At 39.7% G+C, this 26,445-nt stretch overlaps 1 protein-coding gene across 2 annotated transcripts in view; it reads right to left on the bottom strand.

Moving 5' to 3' along the window:
* The window catches only part of SACK1B (scaffolding CK1 anchoring protein B), a 111,238-nt gene that overhangs the window by 45,315 nt on the left and 39,478 nt on the right, over window positions 1-26,445 (bottom strand). Inside the window, exons 1-2 of one of the 2 annotated variants that reach the window (XM_089528581.1) lie at window positions 23,297-23,317; window positions 5,189-5,692 (exon numbers count right to left, since the gene is read on the bottom strand). In XM_089528581.1, the coding sequence (XP_089384707.1) occupies window positions 5,189-5,632 (444 nt within the window). In that variant the 5' untranslated portion in view covers window positions 5,633-5,692; window positions 23,297-23,317. Of the gene's footprint in view, window positions 1-5,188; window positions 5,693-23,296; window positions 23,318-26,445 lie in introns of those variants that run through there. The other variant, XM_089528580.1, reaches the window with a different exon arrangement.

The raw sequence follows: 26,445 nt of genomic DNA, 5'->3' as shown, positions 1-26,445 counted from the left end.
TTATAGACTGCGTCTAATCTACATATGCATCAGCATATTCTAGATGCTATACACTTAGTGTGTGTTTATTCCATACAAATACAGCAACATTTCTAAAAGAAGAAAATAAAACTGATGTGACGCTCAATAAGATCAGAACTGTACACCTCTTAATAAGCAGGTATGATAAACCCATTCTTGGGTTTGCTTTCTTGGCAATATTACACTGTCAAAGGTTCAATATGAAATGTCATATTAAACTTCAAAGAAAGTCTCATGGTATAGTCAATAAATAGAATAATCATTGGCAACGTAAATATGCAGACTGTAAGACAGAAAAATGGCCTATACACAATTAAGATGTTAAGAATGTAACTAAATTTATACAAATCTTATTATTATATTAGTCTGCTTTCTTACACTGATGTGCAAAAAGCTTTTTACTTCACTGAATGCAAGTTTGTCGCTTCTATTCTGAAAATATTTGGATCTGGCCATCTTTTTCCTTGTTTTCTTCAGCTTATTTATTCAGCCCCAATTGCTAAAATACTGACTGGTGACATTTTGCTCCCTTTAATAACATTACAACATAGAGGTAGATAAGGTTGTTCTTTTTCATCATTACTACTCAGCATATGCATGTTGAATACACCATGACACAACAGATTAAGCAAGATAAAACATACTGTAAGGTAAACAAGGGTAAAATCAAATTTATGTTGTGTACAGACAACATCATATTTGTATTAAGAAATTCCAATGGCTAAATGTTAGGATTGTTTGGTAAAGCTTCAGGATATAAGATTAACCCTGCAATAACAGAAATGATTTCCATTAATGCAGAAGAGGACATGGGGAGAAATGGGATGTAAAAGCAAACTAATAGGTATCAGATATTTAGGAATGCTTTCCTCACATCTATTGATGATAACCATATTCAGATCCTAAGGAAAATAACAAAAGAAATGGGGGGAAATGGAGCGAGCCACTCATTTCTTGTTTGGGGAGGGTTGCAGCTGTTACAAGGAAAATATTTCCGAAAGATATTTCCTTTTCCTTAGATTACCAGAAACAGATATGTGCAGATATATTTGAATGTACTATATATTAGATGTGAATTCACAGGAGAACTTCTACAAGATTTGTACAGCTGAATCACCCTCTTATCTTTTTTAAAATTCCAATGGTCTCTAAGCTATACACAGAAATCAAAGTAGGACATTTTGTCCATAGCCTATTTTGTGGTAGTGTTCTCTATAAAACAATGTTGGACCATGATTATAATTACTATCAAGAAAATTGCAAGCCTGGAAGTAGAGCTGAATCCACTCCCTCTATTATTAAGGAATGTTTCAAACAAATTATGGATGTTTTTCCATTACTTATAGAACAATGATATGCTACATGTTGACTGCCACATGTGGATATCCCAGCAGTTAATTAGTAAAACTAAATGAGGTTATGTTTATGCATCAAATTACAACCCTTGCACTCATATAAAATAGCCAATCAAATTCTATTTAATCCTATCAGGAAAAGAAAGGATTACTGGTTGAATTATAGAATGTTGTCATACAGCACAACACAACACAACAGTACAGTGCAGATGTCTATGCAAAAGACAGTTTTTATTTGAAAGATTATTACTGTACTTTCCATCTTAATGGCAATATGCAATTGTACATTTCAAAGCAACAGAGGCTAGGAATTTCAGTTTGTTTGGAACTTGGCATTTTAGGGGCTCATTAAGTAATACTCTTATTGGAACAAGCAGAGTCTGAGATTCTACCTATATAGGCAATAGTTCTACCAAAGTAAAGAATGGATAGAGTAAGTATGGATATATCAATTTATGTTTATTTGTCATTTGTAGAGCTTTATGTTTTCTCTTAAATGGATTTTTAAAAAGATTTCTCAATCATAACACATAGATTCTTGTTCTTGACTTCCTTTGATATACCAGTAATAACTGTAATTATTTTTTTTTTTTACAAGTTGAGCCCAAGCTTTCAGGAAAATACAACGTGTAACTAAAATGAAATGATAATGATAACAGCCGCAGCAGAAGTTCTAATATCTTTGTTGTTCAACTGAGAGTTGCCTTTAAAAAGAGGTAAATCTTCAAGGTTAACCCGTTCCCTTGTCTCATCCATTATTTTTGTGAAATAACTCTCCATTGGAATATTAGTTTCTGAAAAAGGATGGAAATAACAGCACCCATCATGAACATGGCAGTCCAGCCACTGTTTTCAAACTTTGCATAAAATGTTCTATATAGATGATGTGAAGACAGCTCACGCTCGTATCTATCTAATCCCTGGGTGACCTGAAATCCATTTTCAAATGGTTTTCAGAAAGGAGGGATGTGTTTCTGCAAGCTGGATCAGGTTTTGAAGATATGATCTACATGACCTATAGTTGCACAGGCAGCAGCATTTGTGAAACTGCACTAGGTGCAGCACTCAGAGTCCTATTCATTCAGTCTTTGTAAAATGCCTATTATTTCCATATATTGAAGCTCAAGTTTGTGCTTGCTTTTCAGCCATGAAAAAGAAAATAATGGATAATATTCAGGAGCGTCCAGGTCAGCAGTAATAACTTTTTATATTGCCTTATTGAAAGCGTATGCTCCCAACTTCTTTCTTTCTCCCAGTCTCAAAGATGATTCAATACCCGTATGCATACTGATCAAAACAAATATGGCTATTTCCAACTGAATTATCTGTTTGTTTTTATATCAATTAATTATATAATTGCTATTGGCAGTCATTTTGTTTCAAAGTACTGTAGTTCTAGTTATTGAAGGGCCTTGTCCAAAAGTAACATGTAAAAATATTTTTTGTTGAATATATAGAATAAGTAGAAATTTATTTATTTACTCTACTACCACGGTTCTTGTTTTTCAAAAAAAAAAAAATCCTTCAGGAGTCTCCTTCATATTATTTTTCTTTAACTTTCCACAATGGATGCCATCTCTTTTATCTGACTTCTATAAAAGCATAATTTGTTTAAATTTTAGGACAGAGAAGAGTGTTCATATATGCAATTTACAATCAAGGAATAAATGTTTCAACTAATTTTCCTCCACTAATTACACTGATTACAGCTTCAGAGGAGAAGGCCCTCACAGGTGGAGAAAATGAACTGAACTTCCAGTCTTCATCCTTGACAACCCTAGGCCTTCTTAAGCTTCCTCAAATGCGCCAATTTATAGATTACATTAAATTATTGGGATGGAGAGGTCAACATAGTACACAGAATAAAATAGATATTGGCTTGCAAATATGCTTTAGTTTACCTTACATTGCATTACATGTGCTCTACTAAGAAAGAAATTTTGCTGGTTTAAAGGGCTTTTGAATCATTTGAAGAACTTTCCAAAAAAACAGATGTGTTATTTACATAGTTTACTAGTGTGCTGCTATGAAACTCAAGGGACCTACAAATCTAAACCACTGATAAATGGATAGTGAGGTACAAGACTAAAAAAATCTCCTTCTCTGTTTTTAAGATGGAGCATTAACTCAAATTACAGTCAAAATGATCAACAATCTTAATGTCATAGCATAAGACGATTTTACCACTCACTGTTCTCTTAAATTAATGGCAATGATCTAAATAAATAATGACTCAATCCACTCTGTTCTCACCGAGTTTTCATGTATTTCACCAGAAAGATCTAATTGCATCATGACAATGAAGGCATATTTGTTCACTATCACCCCCCCCCCCATGAAACAAACTAAAATCATGTGGGAGGAAGGAAAGGAAGGGAGAAAGTTATGCTCGTATTGTAACAACACATAAGAAAGGGATGTGGCATTGTCTTTTAAAATATTACATCAAGTGGACTAAGGGAGGATTAAACATAAGAAAAACAATACAGTGGAAGAAAGAAAAAAAATTACACACTTCATTATTCCTTGAGTAAGAAGTTTATTGCACACCTTTTTTCCTGCGTTATGGGAACTGGAAGGGGACTCTTGGGACCACATGTGACCTGGAAAAAATGGATTTTATCGCACAGCGAATTGTCCTCAAAATGGCCCCAAAATGCTGTTTAATGTTCTGGTCGGAAGTCTTCCGATTCAGGAAAATGGCACCCCTCAGCAATGAATGGGGATGGCTTGGTGCGGGGGGACAGAATGGGGCCATTTTGAGGACAATTCGCTGTGTGATAAAATCTGTTTTTTCCAGGTCGCGCGCAGCCCCAAGAGTCCCATTCCAGTTCCCATAACGGAGTGGGGGTAGGTGTGCAATAAACCTCTAAGTCTTTGTTGTACTAGCTAGTTATACCAATAATTTATTGCATTTTACCAAAACAAACATATAGTTGTTTATAATAGTTCAAATACCAGAAGTACAGACACTTGAAGCAGGCACCCTGTGCCAGGGATATAAATTAAATAAATACAGTTGCAAAGCCAAAACTGAACAGCCACTGCCAGCGCAATTGTGCAGCTTGTAGAGTTAACTGTTATTAATACCAATCTGAATACAGTGACATTTGTTCCTTCCGAAGTTACCATTCATATACCTTATCAGGGACCAGCAAAACAGAATGAATACCAGAACATATGAAGAGTACAGCCTTCTCAGCTCTTGCTACATTTCAGCTGACTGCTTTTATCTTCCACCAACAGTAATCAAATTTACATCTCATTGATTGCACTGCTTGAGAAACACATGCTTCCCCCATGGAAATTAACAAGATGTACAGGTACTTTCCATAGTTCAAGAAAATAAAGAAGTGTGGGGCCAATTTGGAGCTCCCAATATAATTTCCTTTGTATAAAAGCAGCATACTTCCGCTCCTGGCACTGCTGTTTGTTGAAAGTTTCCACTTCCCCTCTATATTATGGATCAGCCCAAAAGCATCTATTCACAACTCAGGGAGTTACTATTGTGGGCTCTTTCTTCTCCTTTTATCTAAATCACTCCTCTCTCCAGGGCAAATTTTAAAAAATGAAAATTAAATTGGTAACTCCCCCCTTCCAGTTATATGAACTGATCATTTACATTTTTTTTCTTGTCAATATTTTTTAATGTTCCCTTGAAAGAATTATGGACCTCATAGGTCTTTCACAGAAACTCACCATTTGTGTGTAAAAGTTTCAAGCAAACTGGTAGATAAAAAGTTCCCATAAAAATTATGTTAGATCTGAACTTCCAAAAGGGGGCATTCTTTTTAATCGTTGAAACTACTTACCTTTCTTGCTTCTTTTATCATCTTTCGAATGGTTTCTTTTATTGTAAATGGTTGTATCCGTGGAGGATGGAAGAGCAACTCGATATTTGTACCACCAGAAATCCCAGGCATCACATAAGGCCAACCCAAATCAAGGTTAGGAGCTTCCACATCTGATTCCATAGGCCAATACGTTCCTGATGAAGAGGTATCATCAATTGTATTGTCAGTAGCATAAACTGTGTTTTGGGGGAGTTTCTGAACAGTGTTTAATATGTAATTAATCTCATCATCTGCCAGAAACTCGGAACATCTTTCCTTGGCAAGAAAGTCTTGGTAAGCCTCTGAACCACCTTCAATAAGTGCATCAATGGCAAGTCTGTAACATTCCTTGTAGTGTGGTTCAAGATAGTTGTCTGATCTACATTCATCATGCAAAGATGACAACAGAGATGAGGTTTCCATTTTCACAGCTACTTAATGGCAAGAGTTCTCAGACTTCCATTCATGAACTGTGGAGTGTACCTAAAATAAAAACAGATGGACAGTGGTTAAAATATGTATAACAACATGTAAGCTGTTTTCAGATCTGTTTAAAAAACATAAAACAGAGAAGATAATCTGGTATTTTATCACTAACGTTTTAACAGATAAGCAAGTTTTATTATATGACAGCCTAGTCATTTCGATCCTCGCTCATGGCTTTTTCAAAATGTGAATACAGTAATTAGCAATGAGTGAAATATTGCTGAAAAACTCATAGGCAATCTCAATATAATTTTATCAAAACTGACTCACAAACCTATGCCAATTCACTTTAACCTCCACATCATCCTGTTGATCAGTGCCACCCATCACCCGAAGTCCCAATTGCTTAGAAAACTATCACCTAAGAGTGATTAAGGCCACTGACAATAAGGGCAGGCCAAGCTTAACTAAACATGGAGGCCAGTAACTGTCCAGATCCAGTTGCTTAGGTAATAGTAAGAGGAATCTTAAGGTGACAGTCCCCTAGATGGTTCTTGGATACTTCTGAGTGGCCTTGAATCATGCCTTCAATGATTCCAGACAAACATTTATGAGAGGGTGATCACACACTAATTGATGTGTGGTCACAAAAGAAAAGGTAGCCTAGCTTGGCCACTAGTCTCAAGGGTAAAATTCAACTCCTCTTCTTCTTCTTCTTCTTCTTCTTCTTCTTCTTCTTCTTCTTCTTCTTCTTCAGGGAGTTCTGCAGGTTGTTCTCCTTCAGAACAGAGGATGCTTCATGCGGGTTCCTTGAAACAGATGCTGTCTTTTGACTTGTGTCAGTACAAGTTGTTACCACTGCTTGACCATTGTGCGTCTTCACTGATCCTACAAACAGCACGACGTGAATAAAAATATGTGAATTGTTCTCTTTTTTCATGCCTGACTTGAAATACTGCTGACAGATAAGGTCAGTTTGGGAATTTTTTGGCACTGCCCTGCTGGAGGACAGGACAGAAAATATACAAGGCATTTTTGAAAGGCTAACACTGATATATTTTACTGGAAGGAAAAGGCAGGCAGCTTAGGAACAGAAAGATATATGGAATGATCAATCGCTAATCAGTTCTTCACACACCTGGGGATCTTCAACATCCCAAACAGTCTGGTTTGGTACATACAGTGTTCTAAAATTCCATTTGTGCTTTTGTCATTTTTTAAATTCAAAAGTGCTAAGGGAAGCTAATTGTAATCTCCTAATCCATGTTTAATACTGCTGGTTCTGAAATGCCCTCACAGGCCTGAAATGCTCTTGGGTATTTTGTGCTCATTGCCAGTGGAGAGGTACCTGAGAATGAACACAAGGAAGCTACGTTATCACATTCCTTAATATGATACTGTGAAGTCCCACAGGTTTATCTATTTAGTTACATTGGCCTGAGACAGATGGGCCAAAAGCTCTGTGCTGCCGCCGATACTAGGGTTCTGGAGCACGCAGCATCCACACGCTCCAGAACCCTAATGGCGGCCCCCAGGGAGCCACCATCTTGATGTAAGCAACACACTGCATATAAACGTTATCTTGTATCGCTTATGTCACAAATCTTTTTGGGGTGGAAGGATGCCGCATAGTGCAGTGTTCCTCCACAGGAAAACAGGACACATCCAGTCCAGCCTTTCTCTGAGGCCATAATTCCTAAATTGATTGGATTCTTTTACTGAGAGGATTTAGTGAGTCAAGCTTTTATTCATGAAGTGTTCTTGGATTCATTGCAGGACTTGAATGCCCAACTGGATACAGTGCCAAATTCTTCTTTTACCAACTTCTTTGGTGAGGAGTGCAGCTGCACTGCAGAAATAATGCAGTTTGGCACCATTTTAACTGCCACAGCTTAATGCAATGGAATTCCGGGATTTGTAGTTTTGTGATATATATAGCATTCTCTGTCAGAGAGCTCTGGTGCCTCACAAAACTACAAATCCAGAATTCCACAGCAATGAGACATGGCAATTAAAGCAGTGTCAAGCTGCATTATTTATGCAGTGTGGATTCAGCCAAGGTGGTAGCCTCATCTTCCAGATTCAACTAGATCTTTATTCAGACCTTACAAATGTGAAAGCAATAATGCTATAACATAATAGAGATTAAAGCTGTGATGGATGGGGTTACACTCCCCTTGAAATCTCAAGTTTGCAGCTTGGGTGTGCTCCTGGATTCAGATCTGAGCCTAGATGCCCAGGTTTCAGCTGTGGCCAAGAGTACATTTGCATAATTAAAACTAGTGTGACAGCACCACTCTTTCCTTGAGAAGTTGGATCTGGCTATGGTGACACATGCCTTGATTATATCCCATCTGGACTATTGTAATGCACTCTATGTGGGACTGCCCTTGGAAACTGTTCAGAAACTGCAGTGGGTTCTGGCTTTTAAAAATATTTTCTTTTTAAAATTATTTTAACTCACCTTGAATCTCATTGTGGGAGAAAGGCAGGATATAAATCCTTGAAATAAATACATAAACAAAGGCAGGTCCTCCCCCATAGTTAGGGTTGCCATAACCTGGCTGCAACCGGGTTTTTCCCGGTTTTGGCGGCACCTGCCCGCTCATGTCACGGGTGCCGCCAAAAACCGGGAAAAACCCGGTTGCAGCGGGGTTGCTCTGCAACCCGCGGGGCCTCGCTGGCCTCCTCCTCCTCCACTGCGCATCGCCGCGCAGAGGAAGAGGAGGGCAGCGAGGCCTGGGGCGGAGGAGGCGGCACCTCCTGCACGCAGCTGCACCAACCTCCCCACCTCCCTGCAGCCTCCTCCCTCCTTCCTGGCCTCCGGAGGCCAAGAAGGAAGGGAGGCCCTGGCCTCTGCGGAGGCCAAGAAGGAGGAGAGGCCCCGGCGATCGCCGGCGGCCCCGCACCTTCCTTCCTGGCCTCTGCGGAGGCCAAGGAGGACAGGCCCCAGCGATCGCTGGCGGCCCCACGCCTTCCTTCCCGGCCTCCGAGGAGACTGAGGCCTCCGCAGAGGCCGGGAAGGAGGGCGCTGGGCCGCCAGCGATTTAATTCTGAAATGTAGGACACTTTTAAAGTGTCCTACATTTCAGAATTTTGTCCTACATTTCCCCCGGTTTGGAGGTCCTCATTTATGGCAACCCTCATAGTGCCTCATAATGAGTGAGTCCGGGTCCACAATATACCCTATTTAGCTTGTATAGTCTAGTCTGTTTTTCTTTCTTTCTTTAAAACACACTGATCTCTGTTGTTACTTTGAAAATTCCACCTAAGTAGTAAAAGGCTCTAAACACACTTATCTGAAAGTTAAGCCTCTCTGAATTTGATGAGATTTGTCTCCCAGTAAATATGCACAGAACTGGGCTACAAAATTCAGTCCTTGCTCATCATCTTCTTCCTTCACTCTCATGATTTTGTATACACTGGTTATAGAAAAGATACACACCTCATTTCCAGTTACACAGAACCTGCCTGTGAGTTTACTAGGCTCCGCTCTTTATCTACCAGGTTTTCCCATGCTGATCTAATCCACTTTCTGCTTGCATCCACAATCAACCCACACAACTTCCATGAATAATTAATACACCAACTCTGAAGAATTGTTTTTCTCCCACACCTTCATTCAAATACTGAATCAGCAAAGTGATGATAGGTATCCACCCTGTTCTTGAAACCAGCAAATTTTATCTGTAGTGAGCTGGCTTTTTGAACAAGTAAAGTTTTTGCTGTTATAAAAAAGTCCTAGCCAGACCTTCAAAGTAGTGAAGTATCAGGCATGGGCCTAGGATTATTATTATTATTACGTTTTAGTGTGTCAGCGGAAGGCAGAGGTTCAAAGGACTATTTAAAACATGCCAGCATTTCAATTAATATTTCAACAAGAAACTAAATTGAAAAAAGATAATTGGTTGGTTGTTTATTAGAGTTAAGTGTATTACTGACATTAGATGCTAGATTTTATGCAATATTTCATTCGTGAAGTTAATTACAGTTCTGATTTTTACATTTTTAGAAATTGCTGTAGATGAGGAAAGAAGCTGGTAAGAAATTTGGTCAAGTTGTCCTATCTGGATAGGACTAAATCCTCTTCCATGGAACACCATAGTCACTACCCTCCCCCTGCCAATCAGAATTGTGCTATACCTTCTCCTGATTTAAAAAAGATAGCAGTGTCAGTAATATGGAGCTTAGTGGCATTTGTACATGAACACACTGGGCTGCTGGGCATGGATGGTTGCATGCCCTGCAAGGGTTTCTTGAATATGTAGTGAAGTCAGTTAGTGAGCAAAGCAATCACACCAATAAACCTTCACAAGCACAGATTCTTTGGTAAATCCACAGGAAAAAAGGGGGTTTAAATTATAGTTCCTCTAGTACAGATGTTTATTCACTGGCTTAGTTCCTTTCATTCATTGATTCTCAGCTGGTAAATAGCAGTGACTCTGGCTTAATTCTAGGTCACAGACCAACAGCTGAAGGCCCACCAATCTGCCCCAGCCAACACGGCCAGTGGCTGAGATACATGACCAGGATGGTGGGAGCTGGATATTTAAGAGAATCTGGAGGGCCACAGTTCCTCACTCTGGTTGAGAGCTACATCTAAGCACAGCAAATGTTTGCATTCTGTACCAACTGCAGCTGTGATGATCTCTCAGGGCAATTAAACATACAGTGTGTGACATGAAGGCACAACCAAAAACATGTTATGGTAATCAAACCATGATTCTTTAAGCTAGGAGAGAAAAGGCAGCCTTATCACCAGGAGGTTTAGGGAACACCAGCCACATTTTTACCCATTATTAAAATCTATCACACTGTGGTGTCAGCCATCATGACCACAATTTTATCTGGATTCAGGTTCTATTTGCTCAGCCAAATTAAATCTCTAAATATAGCCAGGGAATGCTTTAAAATAATAATGAATCCACAGAACTAGACAGCATGTCATCCCATATCTTCACACACTGTCAACAAATAACATCCCAATTTATGTAGCTGTGACCTGTAATCCTCAATGCCTCTGTAGTGATTAGTTGGAATTCACTGTTTTCACACCTAAGCCAAGTCCCACCATTCCATGAGCCAACATAAGAATGAATTTACTAAGCAATTAGCCAAACAGACACAGCCATACCTCAGTTAACAAAGCCTCTGGCAAAGAAGCTCCTTTTTACAAAGTCTTTTTATGCTTCCCTGTTATCTTGCTAAATGGATATTATTATTATTATTATTATTATTATTATTATTATTATTATTTAGCATCAACCTTGAGAGGTGGTGAAGATGGGCTGGAGAAACACAGAATTTCAGTATTGAGTTGCAAGAGTATTTCTGAAGTGAAGAATTCAATAAACGTTTGAGCTGGGAAACAACAGGATTCTGTTTTAATAATAATACGCTGTCTCCAGAATTTCTTCTAAGAATGCCTTAGCAGTAGCACAGAGAGAAAAAGGAAAACTAAATAATGCTGCCTCACCAGCTAGAGCCCTGGTGGCGCAGTGATGAAATGCCTGTATTGTGAGCCACTCACTGACAAAACATAAGATTGTTGTGGGTTCAATACCAGCTGCGGCTCAGGCTCAACTCAGGCTTACATCCTGCTGAGGTTGCTAAAATGAGAACCCAGCTTGTTTGGGGTAATTAGCTTACACTTTGTAAAGCACTTAGGGAGTGCTTAAATGCACTGATATGTGGTACAGAAATGTCCTGGCAAAGCATTCTCTGAAGATGCCAGCCACAGATGCTGGCGAAACGTTAGAAAGAAACTCTACTAGAACATGGCCACATAGCCCGAAAAACCCACAAAAAACTATAGTCCTGGCTATTGTTATCCCCAGCAGGTTTTTTTTTTTAAAGGTTCTGTAAATCTGGACACCAAAATGGAAAACATAAGAAAAGTGGAAGGCCAACAGACAGGGAGTCGAACAGGAATCTTCAGCACCACCTTCTTAGAGCAACCCTTCAAGAATGAACACAGCCACTGTAAAACAGTACCTCCAAGCCCCATCCCAGAGAGGCGATTTAGAATGATATTATAGTTGATGGTATTGAAAGCCACTGAGAGGTCCAGTGGAGCCAACAGGGACACACTCCTCTTGTCCAGTTCCTTGTGTAGGTCATCACCAAGGTGAGCAAAGCAGTTTCTGTCCCATAACCAGGCCTGAAACCAGACTGACATGGGTCTGGATAATCCGTTTTCATTCCCTGACTTGGTTGTTTCATTTCATGTATGCATACTATTAATTTACTTTTTTAAAAAAAATACTGGACCATGTTGAGCTGCTCCTCTTTTTTGTGATATACAAACCTATTGTCTGTTAAACAAGTAATGCCTGGGATCACATCTACTTTGTTAATTGAGGTGTACCTATACAAAACACCATCACACTTAAAATTGCTCAGATGTAAAAGTACAACACCCTGGCAAAAGTGCAACATCAGCTCACATTAGAACAGCTCCTTCTGCCATACAGCATAATACTGTTCATATCTGTTCAAAAGTATATACCATTTAGTTCAGTGTGTCTTAGGGGCTGTGCAGATCGCCTCTTTTAGAACCAGATTGGGGCCACAGCAACCGTATGTCACAGCCCTGATCTGGCCTTTCCACAGCACAGAAAGAATCCACAAAAAGTGGCTTCTTTTTGCGCCCTACAAAGAGCACCATAGCTGCCACGCCACGGGCTTTACGGTGCTCCTTTGGTGTGACTTCCCAAAGATCATCCAGTAGGTGTGCATGGCTGAGTGGATTTGAACCATGGTCTCTAGAATATTAGTCCACTGCTCAAACCACTACACCATTCTAAATATTAAGACATAATAAAAAGTTGACAGAATATTAACTCTGATATATGTTACTTTATATGTATTTATGCATGAGCAAAGCAGTAATACACAAGAGGGTGAAAAAGGATATCCAGAAAGCAATAATTACATTTCAAATATGAAAATGTTTTCCAGGGAAATTAAATTCAATAGTTTCATTGAAGATGGTGATTATTTATATGTGGGCAATGAACTATGATATGTATTCAGAACAATGTCTAACAAGTTTGAATTATTCCAAAATAATATTTCAGAACAAGTCTGTCATAAATATTTCCAAGGTGTTCATTAATATTGTATTTAAAATGCCCATATGAAAGGAAAATTATAGCACTGCTTTATTTGATTTTCAACCCCCCAGCTACAGGGAGTTCACCTTAATATATTTTAAAGTAAATTTCCCATATCTTCACAAAATATGGGGTGAAAAACAGCAAAGACATCCCTCATCTAGATTTCAGTTGCAAAGTGGCTACTAAGTAGACCTTACTTAATATCTGATTAAATCCACTAGACATTTTAGGCCAGCCTGAATTGGTTCTTTCTTTCTAGTCCACAGTTCCTTATTTCCATGAAATGCAGCCATAGAAAATTAAATCAATTAAATCTCATAGAAAATTAAAGACATGGCGTTCAAATGCCAGTGAATCCAAACTCCAGCTTTCAAATACCCCATGTCATATACTGGAGTAAGCAAGAACCTCGCCTTTGAGATCCTGTAGTCAAAAATAACAATAGAGCTATTTCATACTACAGAGAAAGACTCCATTAAGACTCTAACTAAAATCTGCCAACAGATATTGAAAACAAATCAATAACCCACAAGCTGGAAACACAAAGACATTTGTCATACATAGAGTGAAAAATACCAGATCTTCAAGCTGTGTTCAAGAAAAAGGAAGAAGCACTATGGATCATATTGCAAACATGCGTTGGAGAAGAGAGTGCACAAAAGAATTTTAGGGGGAAAAATCACCATTTGTTTTATAGGTTATAACAAAGCATTTGATTATTTAGTTGATGAAAAACTATGGGTCACTCATAAAGAAATGGGTGTGTCACAATATTTGACTGTCTTGATGTGTAATCGATTAATAGCAATAGCACTATATCATTTTATAGTGCTAAGCACTCTCTAAGCAGCTTACAATGTGTTAGCCAGTTTGCTCGCAACAAGCTGAGTACTCATTTTACCAACCTACAAAGGATGGAAGGTTGAGTCAACCTGGAGCCCTGCAGAATCAAACTCACAATGTTTTGACTGCAGTACTGGCATTTAACCACTCTGTCACCATGGCTCTGAAGCAGAAAATAAGAATAAAATAAGAATAAAAAAATAAAATTTTAAGAAATAAGATCAAATAAGCTAAGCAGACAATAGCAAAGACTTGGAACAACAATTAAGCAAGAAAGAGGTGAATAGTAAAAAACAAAACAAAAATAATAACAATGGATGATCTGCATAACTTTAAAGTGGATGATGTCAAAGCCAAAGACTTTCTATTCCTTGACTCATCGCTAATCAAAGTGGAGAGTACAGTTAAAAAATCAGAAGAGTAGAACTTGGAAGGTTAGCTGTGATGGATCAAAATAAGATCCTCTTGTGTAAAGACATATCACTGAATGCCATAGTCAGGGTAGTCCATATCATAGTATTTCCAATTTCTATGTACGGTTATGCAAGCTGGAATAAAAAACTCCAAAAGAACCAACTCATTTGAAATGTGGTGCGGATGAGAGTTCTGTGGATACCATGGATTACAAAAATAAACAATAGAGCAAATGAAGCCTTAGGAGCTAAATTGACCAAACTGATGCTATCATACTTTGGTCATATCATGAGACGGCATTACTTATTAGAAAAGATGATAATGCTTGATAAAGTGGAAGGCAGAAAGAAAAGAGGAAAACCACATTACAAGTGGCTAACCTCAATCAAGAGAACCACATACCTTAATTTTCAGGATAAGGTCATCATAGGTCAAAACTGACTTGACAACAATTAACAGCAAACTCAGATTTAAATGGTAGATCCTCAAAATCATACACACTCCAAGCAATCTCCTGTCTGAGATGGTACCCATTCTGATCTGCTCCAAACAGAGTACTTTAAAATGTGCCAACCACATTGTTTTAGGGAGCTTACTGTGTTTTAGCTGTGTGCCCCATCTCCTTATTGGGGACAGTAATACTGACTTATCCTCAAGGATGGTTATAAGAGTTATTAAGATAATGTATGTAAAACATTTTGAACATTTTAAAGTGTTTCATATATATGCTATATACATGTATTATTATTTTTCTGTGACAATTAATCTAAATGCACGCACAAATATATACACATCCACACATAAATGAGCTCCAGCCAACTGATACTTGGTACTTGGCCCGAAAAACCCTCAAAAAACTATGGATGTTGGCCATGAAAACCTTCGACTTCATTTTGGTACTTGGTCACTTTGAAAGTGTTTTTTTAATTGTTTCACCTTTTTATTTATTGCACTTTAAGATTTACATTTACATTTATTCTAGTACTGTTCTTTGTTATATCACCCTGCCTTGCTTTGTACTGTGCAGTCACCAATGCTGTTCAATTTACTCTTCATGCTTCTCCACCCTTCATGAATATATTGTGGTTCAAATAGTGGGTGTGAAACTGGAGAGATTTTGGCAAAGGAGCTCCATAAAATCCAGTCATTTATTCCGCCTGCTTGTTCACACAAGACACATGGTGTTTAAAAGAAACTTAAGTTTATCTTCTCATTTGAGTGTTTCTTTGCCAGGAAATAAGGTTCTTTTCCTATTTAAAATAATGAAGCTATGGGGGAGGAGGAATACCAGTTCCTAATACGCGCACATAAGGTTTATGAATTTGTTTTCTTCTATTTCACTTTTTGGGTTTTTCTTTCTAATTCAAGCCATTCACCTCACTGTACCTTTACCACATTTATTAGTGACACAAATGTAATCACATTAACGTTAGACAGTGAGGGCAAATGTCTGAAATGGATGGTGTTGCAGAAATAAGCACGTTTCCAGCAACTTCCTACCGAAAGTTTAAGAAATTAGTGCCTTACGGCAGAATGAGATAATCTGAACATGTCAGTAGACCACAGGGTTGCCAGAGGATAAACTGCAGAGGTTGCCTTGTGTAAAAGAGGGAATTTCCGCAGGTATTGCTTGTTATCTGGTTACAAGCATCACTTCCTGAAATCATCTCTTCCACACAACTGTTATAAGTACAGGAACCCCCTCCAGCTTCCACTCTGGCAACTCTAGCACTGGAGCACATAATTTTATTTTATTTTGTCCCACATCTCAAGGCCATTGAGTAAGACTATGACATATAGAAAAGATGTAATTTTGGAATTCACATGGAGGAGATCAAGCTGTACATTTAGACAAAGCAGAAATCTGTATGAAATAACCTGGAATGATATTTAAAGGTGTTTAAAGAAAGGGTGATCTCAGAACTCAGATGGAAATGGATCCAGATTTAGTCATGCCTGAGTAGACCCTCTAAACTCAACAGGACATGTTAGTCACAATTAACCAAATCCCCATTTAATTCCTCTGATCCCCTTCAAGCATGACTAAGGTTGGATCCATCCCATTATAAAACTAGCACTACTCTAACAAACAATGCCAGAATTGATGCCCCATCTTTATGTGGGAAAGTTCTTCCATAGCAACTGAATTCTTTGTTAGTGGTGAACCAAATACTACTTCAGAAATGAACATGTGTATAGGCACATTCATGAGCCAGAGTGGTGCAGTGGTTTGAATGCTGGACTATGATTTCAGAGAATAGGATTCAATTCCTTATTCAGCACTAGAAACCCAATGAGTGAACTTGGCTGAGTCACACGATCTCAGTCCCAGAAAACCGAGTGATAGGGTCATCATAAATCAAAAATGACTTGAAGGCATACAACAACAAAGTCACACTCACATTTTATTCCAAGTGCTAACAAAGCAAAACCTCAAACAGTCTAACCCTGACATAGGAATATTCTATTACTGGGATGAAAATTAACAGAAAACAAATAGATTTATCATCCAATTCTGAAAGAGATTACTATTTAGAAATATGGGAGGTGGGAATGTGTCTTCCAATCATCTGTTGACTTATGGTGACTCCATGGATTTCATAGGGTTTTCATAGGCAAGGAATACTCAAGGTGTGGTTTTGCTATTTCCTTTTTCTGAAATGTAGCCTACAGCATAGTATTCACTGACGGTCTCCCATCAAAGTCCTAACCATGGATGTCCCTGCTTATCTTCCAAGATCAGACTGGATTTGGTGCCTTTAGGGTATTTAAGTGCACAGGTATACCTCAGTTACAGGTATAACTGAGGCATACCTCAGTTAATTAAGTAGGTGTGCTCCTAGCATTGTTTCTTTAACAGACAATGTTGTACCAGAGACAAAAATAACATGAAAAGAATAGGGATAGGTCCCTACTCTACAAAAAAAGAGCAGTTCAACATGCTTCAGCATTTTTTAAAATTCAAAACTAGCAATATGCACCTGTGGAATGAAACAAGGTGAAGCAGACAAAAATGTTTTGAACCTTCTGGACATCACCTGAAGGCATCTTTCTAAGTATATCCTGGGATAACCTTTTCCTTCACCAACTTCTAATTTTCTTATGATTTCCTCTTCTGTGACCAAAGTTATAGATCTATGTTTTTAACATGCTGGAGGTAGTGATGAGGGAGAATTATTTGCTCTCCTTTCCCCCTTTTGTTTTCCTGTTCTTTCCTGCTCAGTAAGGGCTCCTGGAGGCAGGTGCTCTTTCCCCTGCCTTTCAATAAGTACACAAAGCTACATTAGGATCATGTAGAGTAGAATGCAAATATTACCCAGCTCAAGCATTATTGCATTGTTTACTACAACCAATAGTAGTTGTCTGTATTGTACTGAAAGTCTGTATTTCTCCCTTCCTCCTTCACCATCTTCAGAAGATGAGACAGAGGATGAGGAGGAAAGGGGGGTGGCGTTGTCATAAAAAGTTTTCTAAAAAAGAGGCCTCATTACCAGAGGCTTTGTTAACTGAGATATGCCTGCATGTGTACTTTGGACTACAGCTCCAAAGATCAGGGTTCGATTCCCTGCTTGAACATGAAAACCCAGTGAGTAACCCTGGGTGAGTCACACATTCTCAGCCCTAGACAACCCTGCAGCAGTGTCCCCATGAGTCAGACATGACATGAAGGCACACAATTACAACAATATTGACATAAGCCCATGATATACTCAAGAATACAATAAAGAACACAAAGACCATTGATATACAATATAGCAAGATAGGGAAACCAAAACTCACCTAACTTGATATTTTCAGATACAATACTTTTAGCTTGGTCAACAATAACAGAAAAAACATTTGATTTTCTGTTCAGGATTACAGACTAAAGTCTTTGTTTTGATAGGAAGAAAGTACTTGTATCTCTAGCAAGCGTTTCTAAGCTTCTTCCACACCTCTGTATATCCCATGAGGATTGTACAAGTCTTCCTAGAACAAGGCCTCTTTAAGCAACAATAACTTTTTAGATCCAGCCTGTGTTGCACAAGAATGACATTAAGAACAGCATAAATAAATAGTGGTACTATCTAGCATTGATTTACAGTTACACCAATGTATCAATTCTAAAAACAGTATGCCCTCACATTCACTGGGATTAGAGGCACAGGACCCCATGAAAGTGAGAAAACCCCAAATTTAAAAATAAAAACTATTTTTTAACCTGGGAAAACCCCTCACTACGAATCCCTAGGTGCTTCTGCACATGTCTATGGTCAAAATCTGTCTGAAGTGACCACAGAATTGCACTGGAGGACCTACAAAAATGCCCACAGAAGTGTTCTCACTAGGAACCTCTAGGACCTCCAATGTGACCTTTGGGGACATTAACCATAAAGTCCCACTGGAAAACCTAGAGATTCCTAGAGAGAACCTATCAATCAAATCTGTAAATAATCAAATCTGCAAAAGTCAAAGCCACAAATGTTGAGGGCCAACTGTGAACCTCTGCTAAAAGGTTTCATCTCCTACTATCTTACCAATTTATTCGAAAAAGCACCCTGGACCTCAAGGGAAGTTACTTTTCGGTTACTAATGGCAATGAAATTTTATTATCTGTCTTTTATTGCTCTTTGTCCCTGGTCCCTACATGGCAAAGAAAGGGAGTGGTCTCTGCCTGCATTGATAGACCATCTTCACTGACAACAGAAATAATGTCTGATACAAAATGTAGGCACTTTTCTTCTCCTGTAAGATTGTTTAACATCTTTTGCCTGATGTAGAATCCAACGGAGCTTCAAAAGCTTGCATTATGTATTTCCTGCATTTTGATTGGTCAATAAAGTGCTATTGCTCTTTAGTTTGGTTTTGGATTCTGTTGTAGCCAAAACCTACTGCAAACAGCAGGCATACTACTGTCTAAACACGAAGAGGATTGTGTTACAGTATAAACTTCCGATTCAACACACTAGCCTACTGTCTCACTTGAAGCTTAAGTCTATTCTGTTGAACAGAGGAGTCCAACTAGAGCAATGAAGAAGGAATCTATGGTAGATGAACCACTGATCCCTTTGCCCTGCTAGGCTCATGCTGGCAGATGAGAAACAGTGGTTTTCATTCTTCTATAGTTCCTCTTTTTCATATACTTTACAAATTCCCTTTTTTACATTAGTTCCAATCTGCAGAAATATAGGTAGACCAGCCCCAGGGATGGCAAGTTTCCCTACCCCATCTGGGGACATGTCAGAGTAATGGGAAGGCCAAAGCTTTTCCGAATCCAGGTTTAGAATTGCATAGTCCTCCAGATATTTTTGAATTACAACTCATACCAGTCCTTGCCAACATAGCTAAAGCTGAGGAATGCTGCATGTTGCAATTCAACATCTGAAATTCTTCCTTTTCACCATTACTGTTATCAAAGTATCAACACCATCCAGACCAAGAAAAGAGTGTTGCTGCTTTACAAGGAGGCTTCTGCAAATAGAGAAAAATGCTCTGTCCAGTATCCTTGGGGGCATCCTTCCAGGGATAACAAGACTTCAGTCTAAATGAACAAACCGCCAATGGAAAAGTCCTTCCAGGTCACCTGAATTTAATGAAGAACTGGCTAAGGCCACAGACTTAAACATACTAATTTGCAGTAAAATCCTACCAACATGTATTTTAAAACCACAGTCTCCTGTCATAGTTTAGTACAGAAATATTCTTCTGTCGATTATCTACTCCGTACGTATTGAGACATATGAAATCCTTAAAAGTGCAAATTCAATATTACAACCCAGTGTTGTATATGGGATGAATTAATCTTAATTAACTCAGGAGTTAGACACTGTTCCAGGTGGTGCCCATATGCTGTGTTCTGTGTGCTACAGAGTACTTTTTGAGACCTCTCATACCTCTTCCTCTATTCCCTTCAATAAATCAGACACATAGATTTTCAAATCATAATATTGTGAGGATAAAGTAATGTAAGCTAAACCTGGATGGCACTGAACTTTGTTGTATCTGGGTGGAGTCTTTACTACTATCTGGTTGTGCAGCACTCATATCAGAGAGATAATCATATTTGCCCAGGTTGCTGACTAGTATGCCTACTAAGTCTTCTACACATAAACTTCTGGTTTAGACGTAAGTAAAAAGCCCATGCAAAACATTCCTCACACTGTGAGGGGGGGAAATAACAAAACAGAGCAACTGCTGTGAATTTTAGTGCACATCTCAAGGCCTTACACTTCTCATCAGCCTCCTATTTTTCATTAGTGACAATAATTTACTGCCTCACAAATCTTAATCTCCTTGACTTGTCTTTAAGAATGGCACTGTTTTATCCTACAATTTTCCATCCCTAAGCTGTTGATTAAATGATGGCCTTCAAGTTGAGCAAAGACTATATAGCAAAATCAATCATCAGCATAACAAATCAAATACCTGCAACTAACAATCAAGCAAAAGTTGTTGTTTTTTAAAAAATTAATTATGTTGTCTTTAATTACCAAACCTCAATGAACATGCCTTTCAGAATGGCAGTAGATCTGTGTGTTTAAACTTGAATTGATGGGTAGATGTGATTTTAAGAACAAAAGGGATGTGAGGGTAAGCCATCCAACCAGTTTACTTCCCTGCTGTTTTTCTCCTTAGTCAGTTTCAGATGACTACAAGGAGATAAGAAAAGTAAACCCCTTCACCCCTATTGCTGAAGCACTGTGTTGAAATGGACTTACTCCCAAGGTAAGCATACTTGCAGGGTGTTATAATTCATTCTAAAGCAAAATTCCAAAAGATTAACTGCACTGGTTAGAACAAAACCAAACAAAATGTCAAATTGTAATCATACGTAGGCTTCCAGCCCAGATGTACAAGGTAACTGATGAAGGATTTTCATTTGCTTTCCATACTAATTTTAACGGAAACCAATTTCTGTTCTGTGTGAAAAGAGCCGGAGACACTTCCTATCAGCAACTTCATTCTCCTCCACAGAAAAAAACAACAAGGAGTCCTGTGGTGGTATTTCAAGGACTGTGGACCTTATCTTGTTTACTTTCAACCTAGGTGGCCAGGAGAGAAACTACCAGAGTTGATCAAATATCTCTGCCACACATCACATGGGAACTCGTTTTCTGTCCTAGTTTGGGCCCTGAAAATGCCTCCCCTTCTCACTTTGTTGCATGGAAACAAACTCTGGATGTCACTTCTCTCCCCTCCTTCATCAGATACAATACTACCATAAGATACAATATCTTTATTTTAAAAAACAAAACAAATAACCATTCCTTGTTTTGCAAGACCACTTTTTTTCTTTTCTTTTCTTTACAACACCCTGGATGGGATAAGATGGGATGGCAGTGCATCTATACTGTAAAAATAATGCACTTTAATACCACTTTAAGTGCTGCTACTGCATCTGATGGAATCCTGGGAATTGTAGTTTTACAAGGTCTTTAGCATTCTGCAGCCTCACAAAACTACAAATCCCAGGATTCTGCAGGATGGAACCATGGCAGTTAAAATGGTGCCAAGCTGCATTATTTCTACAGTATAGATGCAGTGTTGTGGCTTAGTCGTTTGAGCGTTGGACTATGACTCTGGAGGGCAAGGTTCAAATCCCAGCTTGGCAAAGAAAACCCACGATGTGACCCTGGGGCAAGGCACACTCTGTCAGCCTCAGAGGATGGTGGTGGCAAACCCCACTCTGAAGAAACTTGCCAAAAAACCCTCATGATAGATTTGCCTTAGGGTAATCATATGTCGGAAATAACTTGAAGACACAACAACAACAACAACAACAACAACAACAACAGATGCACCAGGGGTGGGATGAACCCAGTTTGATGGACCTCAATGGGATGCTCACTTCAGGGCAACAAACCCTTGGGCCCTTCCCTTTTCATGCTGTTCAAACCAGGGCCAGGGCACTGTTGCTGCTGTCTGCCTACATATTTCCCATAAAGAAACCTACACAATTTCAACCTAGACAATGAAATTTAACATTGAAATAGTTAAAAGATTTCTTGTACATTGGGTCAAACATGGATCATAATGGAGGCTGCAGTCTAGAAATAAAAAGAAGACTGGGAATGGGAAGGGCAGCTATGAAAGAACTAGACAAGATCCTAAATTGTAAAGATATACAACTGATCACTGGAGTTTATCACACTGGGGCTAACTTCAACATTACAGAGAGATTAAAGTGCATTTAAAGCATCTCACAAATAAAGCGAAAAATGGAAAGTAACTGTGCGAATGATTAATGTACACAATTGCACAAATTAGTGATATCAAAAATGCATTGTCGCTTAATAGCGGGTTTTGTGTGACAGCGTGTGAAACCGTTTTGCACAATTATGCAATTTTTCTGGGATATTCACAGGAGAAACGGCCAATCTCCTCCATGCGATAAACTCCACTAAAGTCAGAATCATCCAAGCCATTTTATTCCCATCACCATGTATGGATGTAAGAGCCAGACAGCGAAGAAAGCAGATAAAAAGAAAACCAACTCTTTTGAGATGTGTTGCTGGAGAAGAGTGCTGAGGACGGCCAGAAAGACAAACAAATGGGTTCCTGAACAGATTAAGCCTGAACTCTCCCTGGAAGCCAAGATGGCAAAACTGAGGCTGTCATAATTTGGACACATCGTGAGAAGACATGCATCGCTGGAAAAGACAATCATGTTAAGGAAAGGATCCGGTAGTAGTAGAAAGAAAGGGAAACTGCCAGTTAGACGGATGGACTCAACTAAGGAGGTCGCAAACATGCATTTTACAAGCAGGGGAGGTCTTGGAGATGTCAGGGTAACCAAAGGAGGCCAAGACACCACAAAATGTAAGAAAATACAGTGGGGTTTGGTTCCAGACCCTCTGTGGATACCAAAATCCGTGGATGGTCGAGTCCCATTTAACACAATGGCATTGCAAAACAGCATCTCTTAAATAAAATGGCAAAATCATGGTTTGCTCTTTGGAATGTCTACTTTGTTGTTGGAATATTTTTAATATGTGGATGCTTGGATCTGTGGATAAACAATCAGTGGATAAGGAGGGCTGGCTGTAAATGCAAGGCATTCATTCCCAAAACACTTCCAAGCTTTAGCCCTGCTCCAAATGGGAGGACACTGGGGCATTCCTGCTGGAGAGGAAGGTGGGAAGGAGAGGACATGAGTCAACCACAACAACAACAACAACAGAGGGTCAACCTGTGAAGGAAGGAAGAGCCAGAGCCACCCAAAGTGTAGAGTTTGGAGGCTCCCAGCCTTCTCCAGCCCCCAACAAAGTCTCCCCCTCCCCAGCCCAAGCCCCAAGGAGGCCCCTACCTGGCAGAAAAGGCGGGAAAGGCGAGCAGGGCAGGGACCCTTGGCCAGCAGCAAGCAAGAGCAGCAGCAGCAGCAGCAGCAGCAGCCTCTCCCTGCTGCATGGGAATCTGTTGCGGAGGCAAGGGCTGCTGGGCTTCAAGTTGAAACACAGCTCCTCTTTCTCTTTCCCTAGTCTCAGGAGCGCTGAGGGCGGGGAGGCCAGTTCCAACACGTTGGGGAAGAAGTCTCTTGAGAGCCCAACCCAGGAGCAGCAGAAGAAAGTCAGAATTCAATAAAGAAAGCAAGGCAGGAACCTGTTTCAAGTCTCAGCCCAGAAGACCCAGCCCTTCCCCGGGCAAAGTGCGACCTGCCTCCTGCTGCCCTGGCTCAGCCTCTCTCCCAGCTGCTGCTCCGCTTATGACTATTAGGACTGCTTTTACAGGGAATGGCCTGGCATGGGCCAGTCACACACTCTCAGCCTCAAGGGAAGGCCATGGCAGGAGTCACCAATGCTACTCTTGGGCCAGTCACACACTCTCAGCCTCAAGGGAAGGCCATGACAGGAGTCACCAATGCTACACTTGAGCCAGTCACACACTCTCAGCCTCAAGGGAAGGCCATGGCAGGAGCCACCAATGCTACACTTGGGCAAGTCACACTCTCTCAGCTTCAAGGGAAGGTCATGACAGCCACAAGAAATGCTACACTTGGGGCAGTCACACTCTCTCAGCCCAAGGGAAGGCCATGGCAGGAGTCACCAATGCTACACTTGAGCCAGTCACACACTCTCAGCCTCAGGGGAAGGCCATGACCAAGCTCGACGGAGCAAGTCATGCCAAGAAAGTCCCAGGATAGGGTCTCCTTAAGTGAGGCAAAGATCCCCCACCCCTGCCATAATGTGTAGTTTCACTTAGGCTAATACCTAACTGCACATGCCATTAAAGAAAAGAAGAAGAAAAAGTGTGTAAACACAGCCACTTCTCCTTGGAGGGATCATAAACATGGGATCGGTGAGGAGAAGCAATTGAACAATAAATGTTACAACCTCTCCTCCTAAACCTTGCCCTGCAGAAGATCCTGGAAATGCAAAACCAGGGAGGGGCCCTTCTAGCCAAGAAATCCCTCAAGTTTCTTTCTCCAGACCTCTTTTGCTGCTTTTGGGAGTGACTAGGGAAGCATGCAGAAGCTGTTCCTGTACTGCTTACAGTGCTACCTTGAAGAAGTATGCAAGGAGTAGCTAGTGGGATGGTTTATCTGCACTGGGTTTTAATCCAAATTTTAAAGGCACTGTAAAAGGTTTGTTGTTGTTGTGTGCTTTCAAGTCATTTCTGACTTATGGCGACCATAAGGTGAACCTATCACAGGGTTTTCTTGGCAGGATTTTTTCAGAGAGAGTATGCCATTGCCATCCTCTGAGACTGAGAGAGTGTGACTTGGCCAGTTTGTTTTCCTGGCTAAGCTGATATTCAAACTCTGGCCTCCAGAGTTATAGTTCAACATTCAAACCACTACACCACACCGACTTCAGTGCTGACCCTATTTTGGGAATAGTCTTCAACACCTTAGATAGCTCCATTAAAGTTTGGACTGTAACCCAGAGTGGATTCACTGCCCCACTGACATGGAAACCAGCAGATTTATGAAGAGTTGACTCTGACCCTTATCTCTTACTCATCCATCTGGGTGTGCATGCCAGTAGGCATCTGTCCTTAACTAACATGGTCCTCAATACCTCCAAAGGAGAGAAAGATGTTGCACATTGATTTTGCCTCCCCTACTTTTTTTTTAGCTCCAGCATGATAGAAGAAGGGAGGAAGAGAGGTTTAAACCTGGTCTGGATCAGGTCCTTATTCAACTGATTATTGGTTTGGCCCATTGGGTAGAGAAACCCTAAGGAAGGGGGACTGTGTTTGCTAGCTGAGTTCAGAAAGAAAGGTAGCCAGAGATGTTGCAGTTGGTTGGGTTAAGGAATATGCCATTTTCACTTTGAATAAGGAAGTGGTATTTTCTGTTATGAGAGCCAATGTGGCCTAATGGCTTGAGTGTTGGACTGTGACTCTGGGGACCAGGTTTCAGTTCCCCACTCAGCCATGAAACCCACTGGGTGACCTTGGGCAAGTCACATGCTCTCAGCCTCAGGGGAAGGCAATGGCAAATTCAAATTAAATAAATAAAGCGGCACAGAAACCTGTTTGAAGTGAGGACCCAGATGACCTGCCTTTGCTTAGACTCCCAGTTGCTGCTGCTATTATCACTGCTTTTACAGGGAATTTAATGGCTTGGACCTGTCACACTCTCAGCCTCAGGGGAAGGCCATGGCAAACCTCCTCTGAACAAATCTTGCCAAGAAAACCCCAGGATAGGGTTACCATAAGTTAGAAACAACTTGAAGACACAACAACAACACAAATTTTCTATTATGTCTTTAAGAGGGAACTTTAAGATTGCATCCAGACACTGGAATACTAAGCAGCATAGGCAAAATTCTCCTGAAATCAAGTTCTGCACTGGCACTTCATCAGATGCATGGGACTTTTGGGAAAGTGCATATATGTCAAATTTAATGTCAAATTTATTGTTTACACACACGCATGCATACACACATTGGTTGTTGTGTTCTTTCACATTGTTTCTGACAGATGGCAAACCTAAGGCAAACAAATTGGATGTGTATACACACAAAGTATACACACACAAAATATATAAATTGTGTGTGTGTGATGAGTTGATATGAATATGTTTGGAATATCAGTTAAATTTGGTCCAGTAGAACCCAAAAGAGATACAGTTATAAAGAACTAACAAAAGAAAGAAAGGGAGGCACAACTGTATGTTCAACTTTGCTTTTAGTGACTCTCACATACCAGTTGGGCCTCCTTCCTCTCAGTCTTCTTCCTTATTCTACAGCAGTAGCGTTCCACAACCATATTTGATGAGGGTTTTTTTCCCTTTTAAATGTATACAAACACCAAACTATCAGTTCCAGCTATCAAGTAAACTAAATGGATAGGTTAGAAGATAAGAAGAAGGAAGGGAAGTATAAAGATGTAATCTTTAAAAAAAACAAAAACAAAGTCTAGTTTACTTTTCTTAAGGATATTGAAATGAAAAACAATGTTCTACTAAAAGACTGATTCATATCTATATAGGAGCACTTAATCCATAGCAAG

Source organism: Sceloporus occidentalis, unplaced genomic scaffold (genome assembly GCF_023333645.1).
Source record: "Sceloporus occidentalis isolate IW3139 unplaced genomic scaffold, rSceOcc1.0.p SCAF_6, whole genome shotgun sequence".
NCBI classification, from domain to species: domain Eukaryota; kingdom Metazoa; phylum Chordata; class Lepidosauria; order Squamata; family Phrynosomatidae; genus Sceloporus; species Sceloporus occidentalis.
Note: the sequence above shows the minus strand (reverse complement) of the source record. Positions and strands in the feature narration are given on the sequence as shown.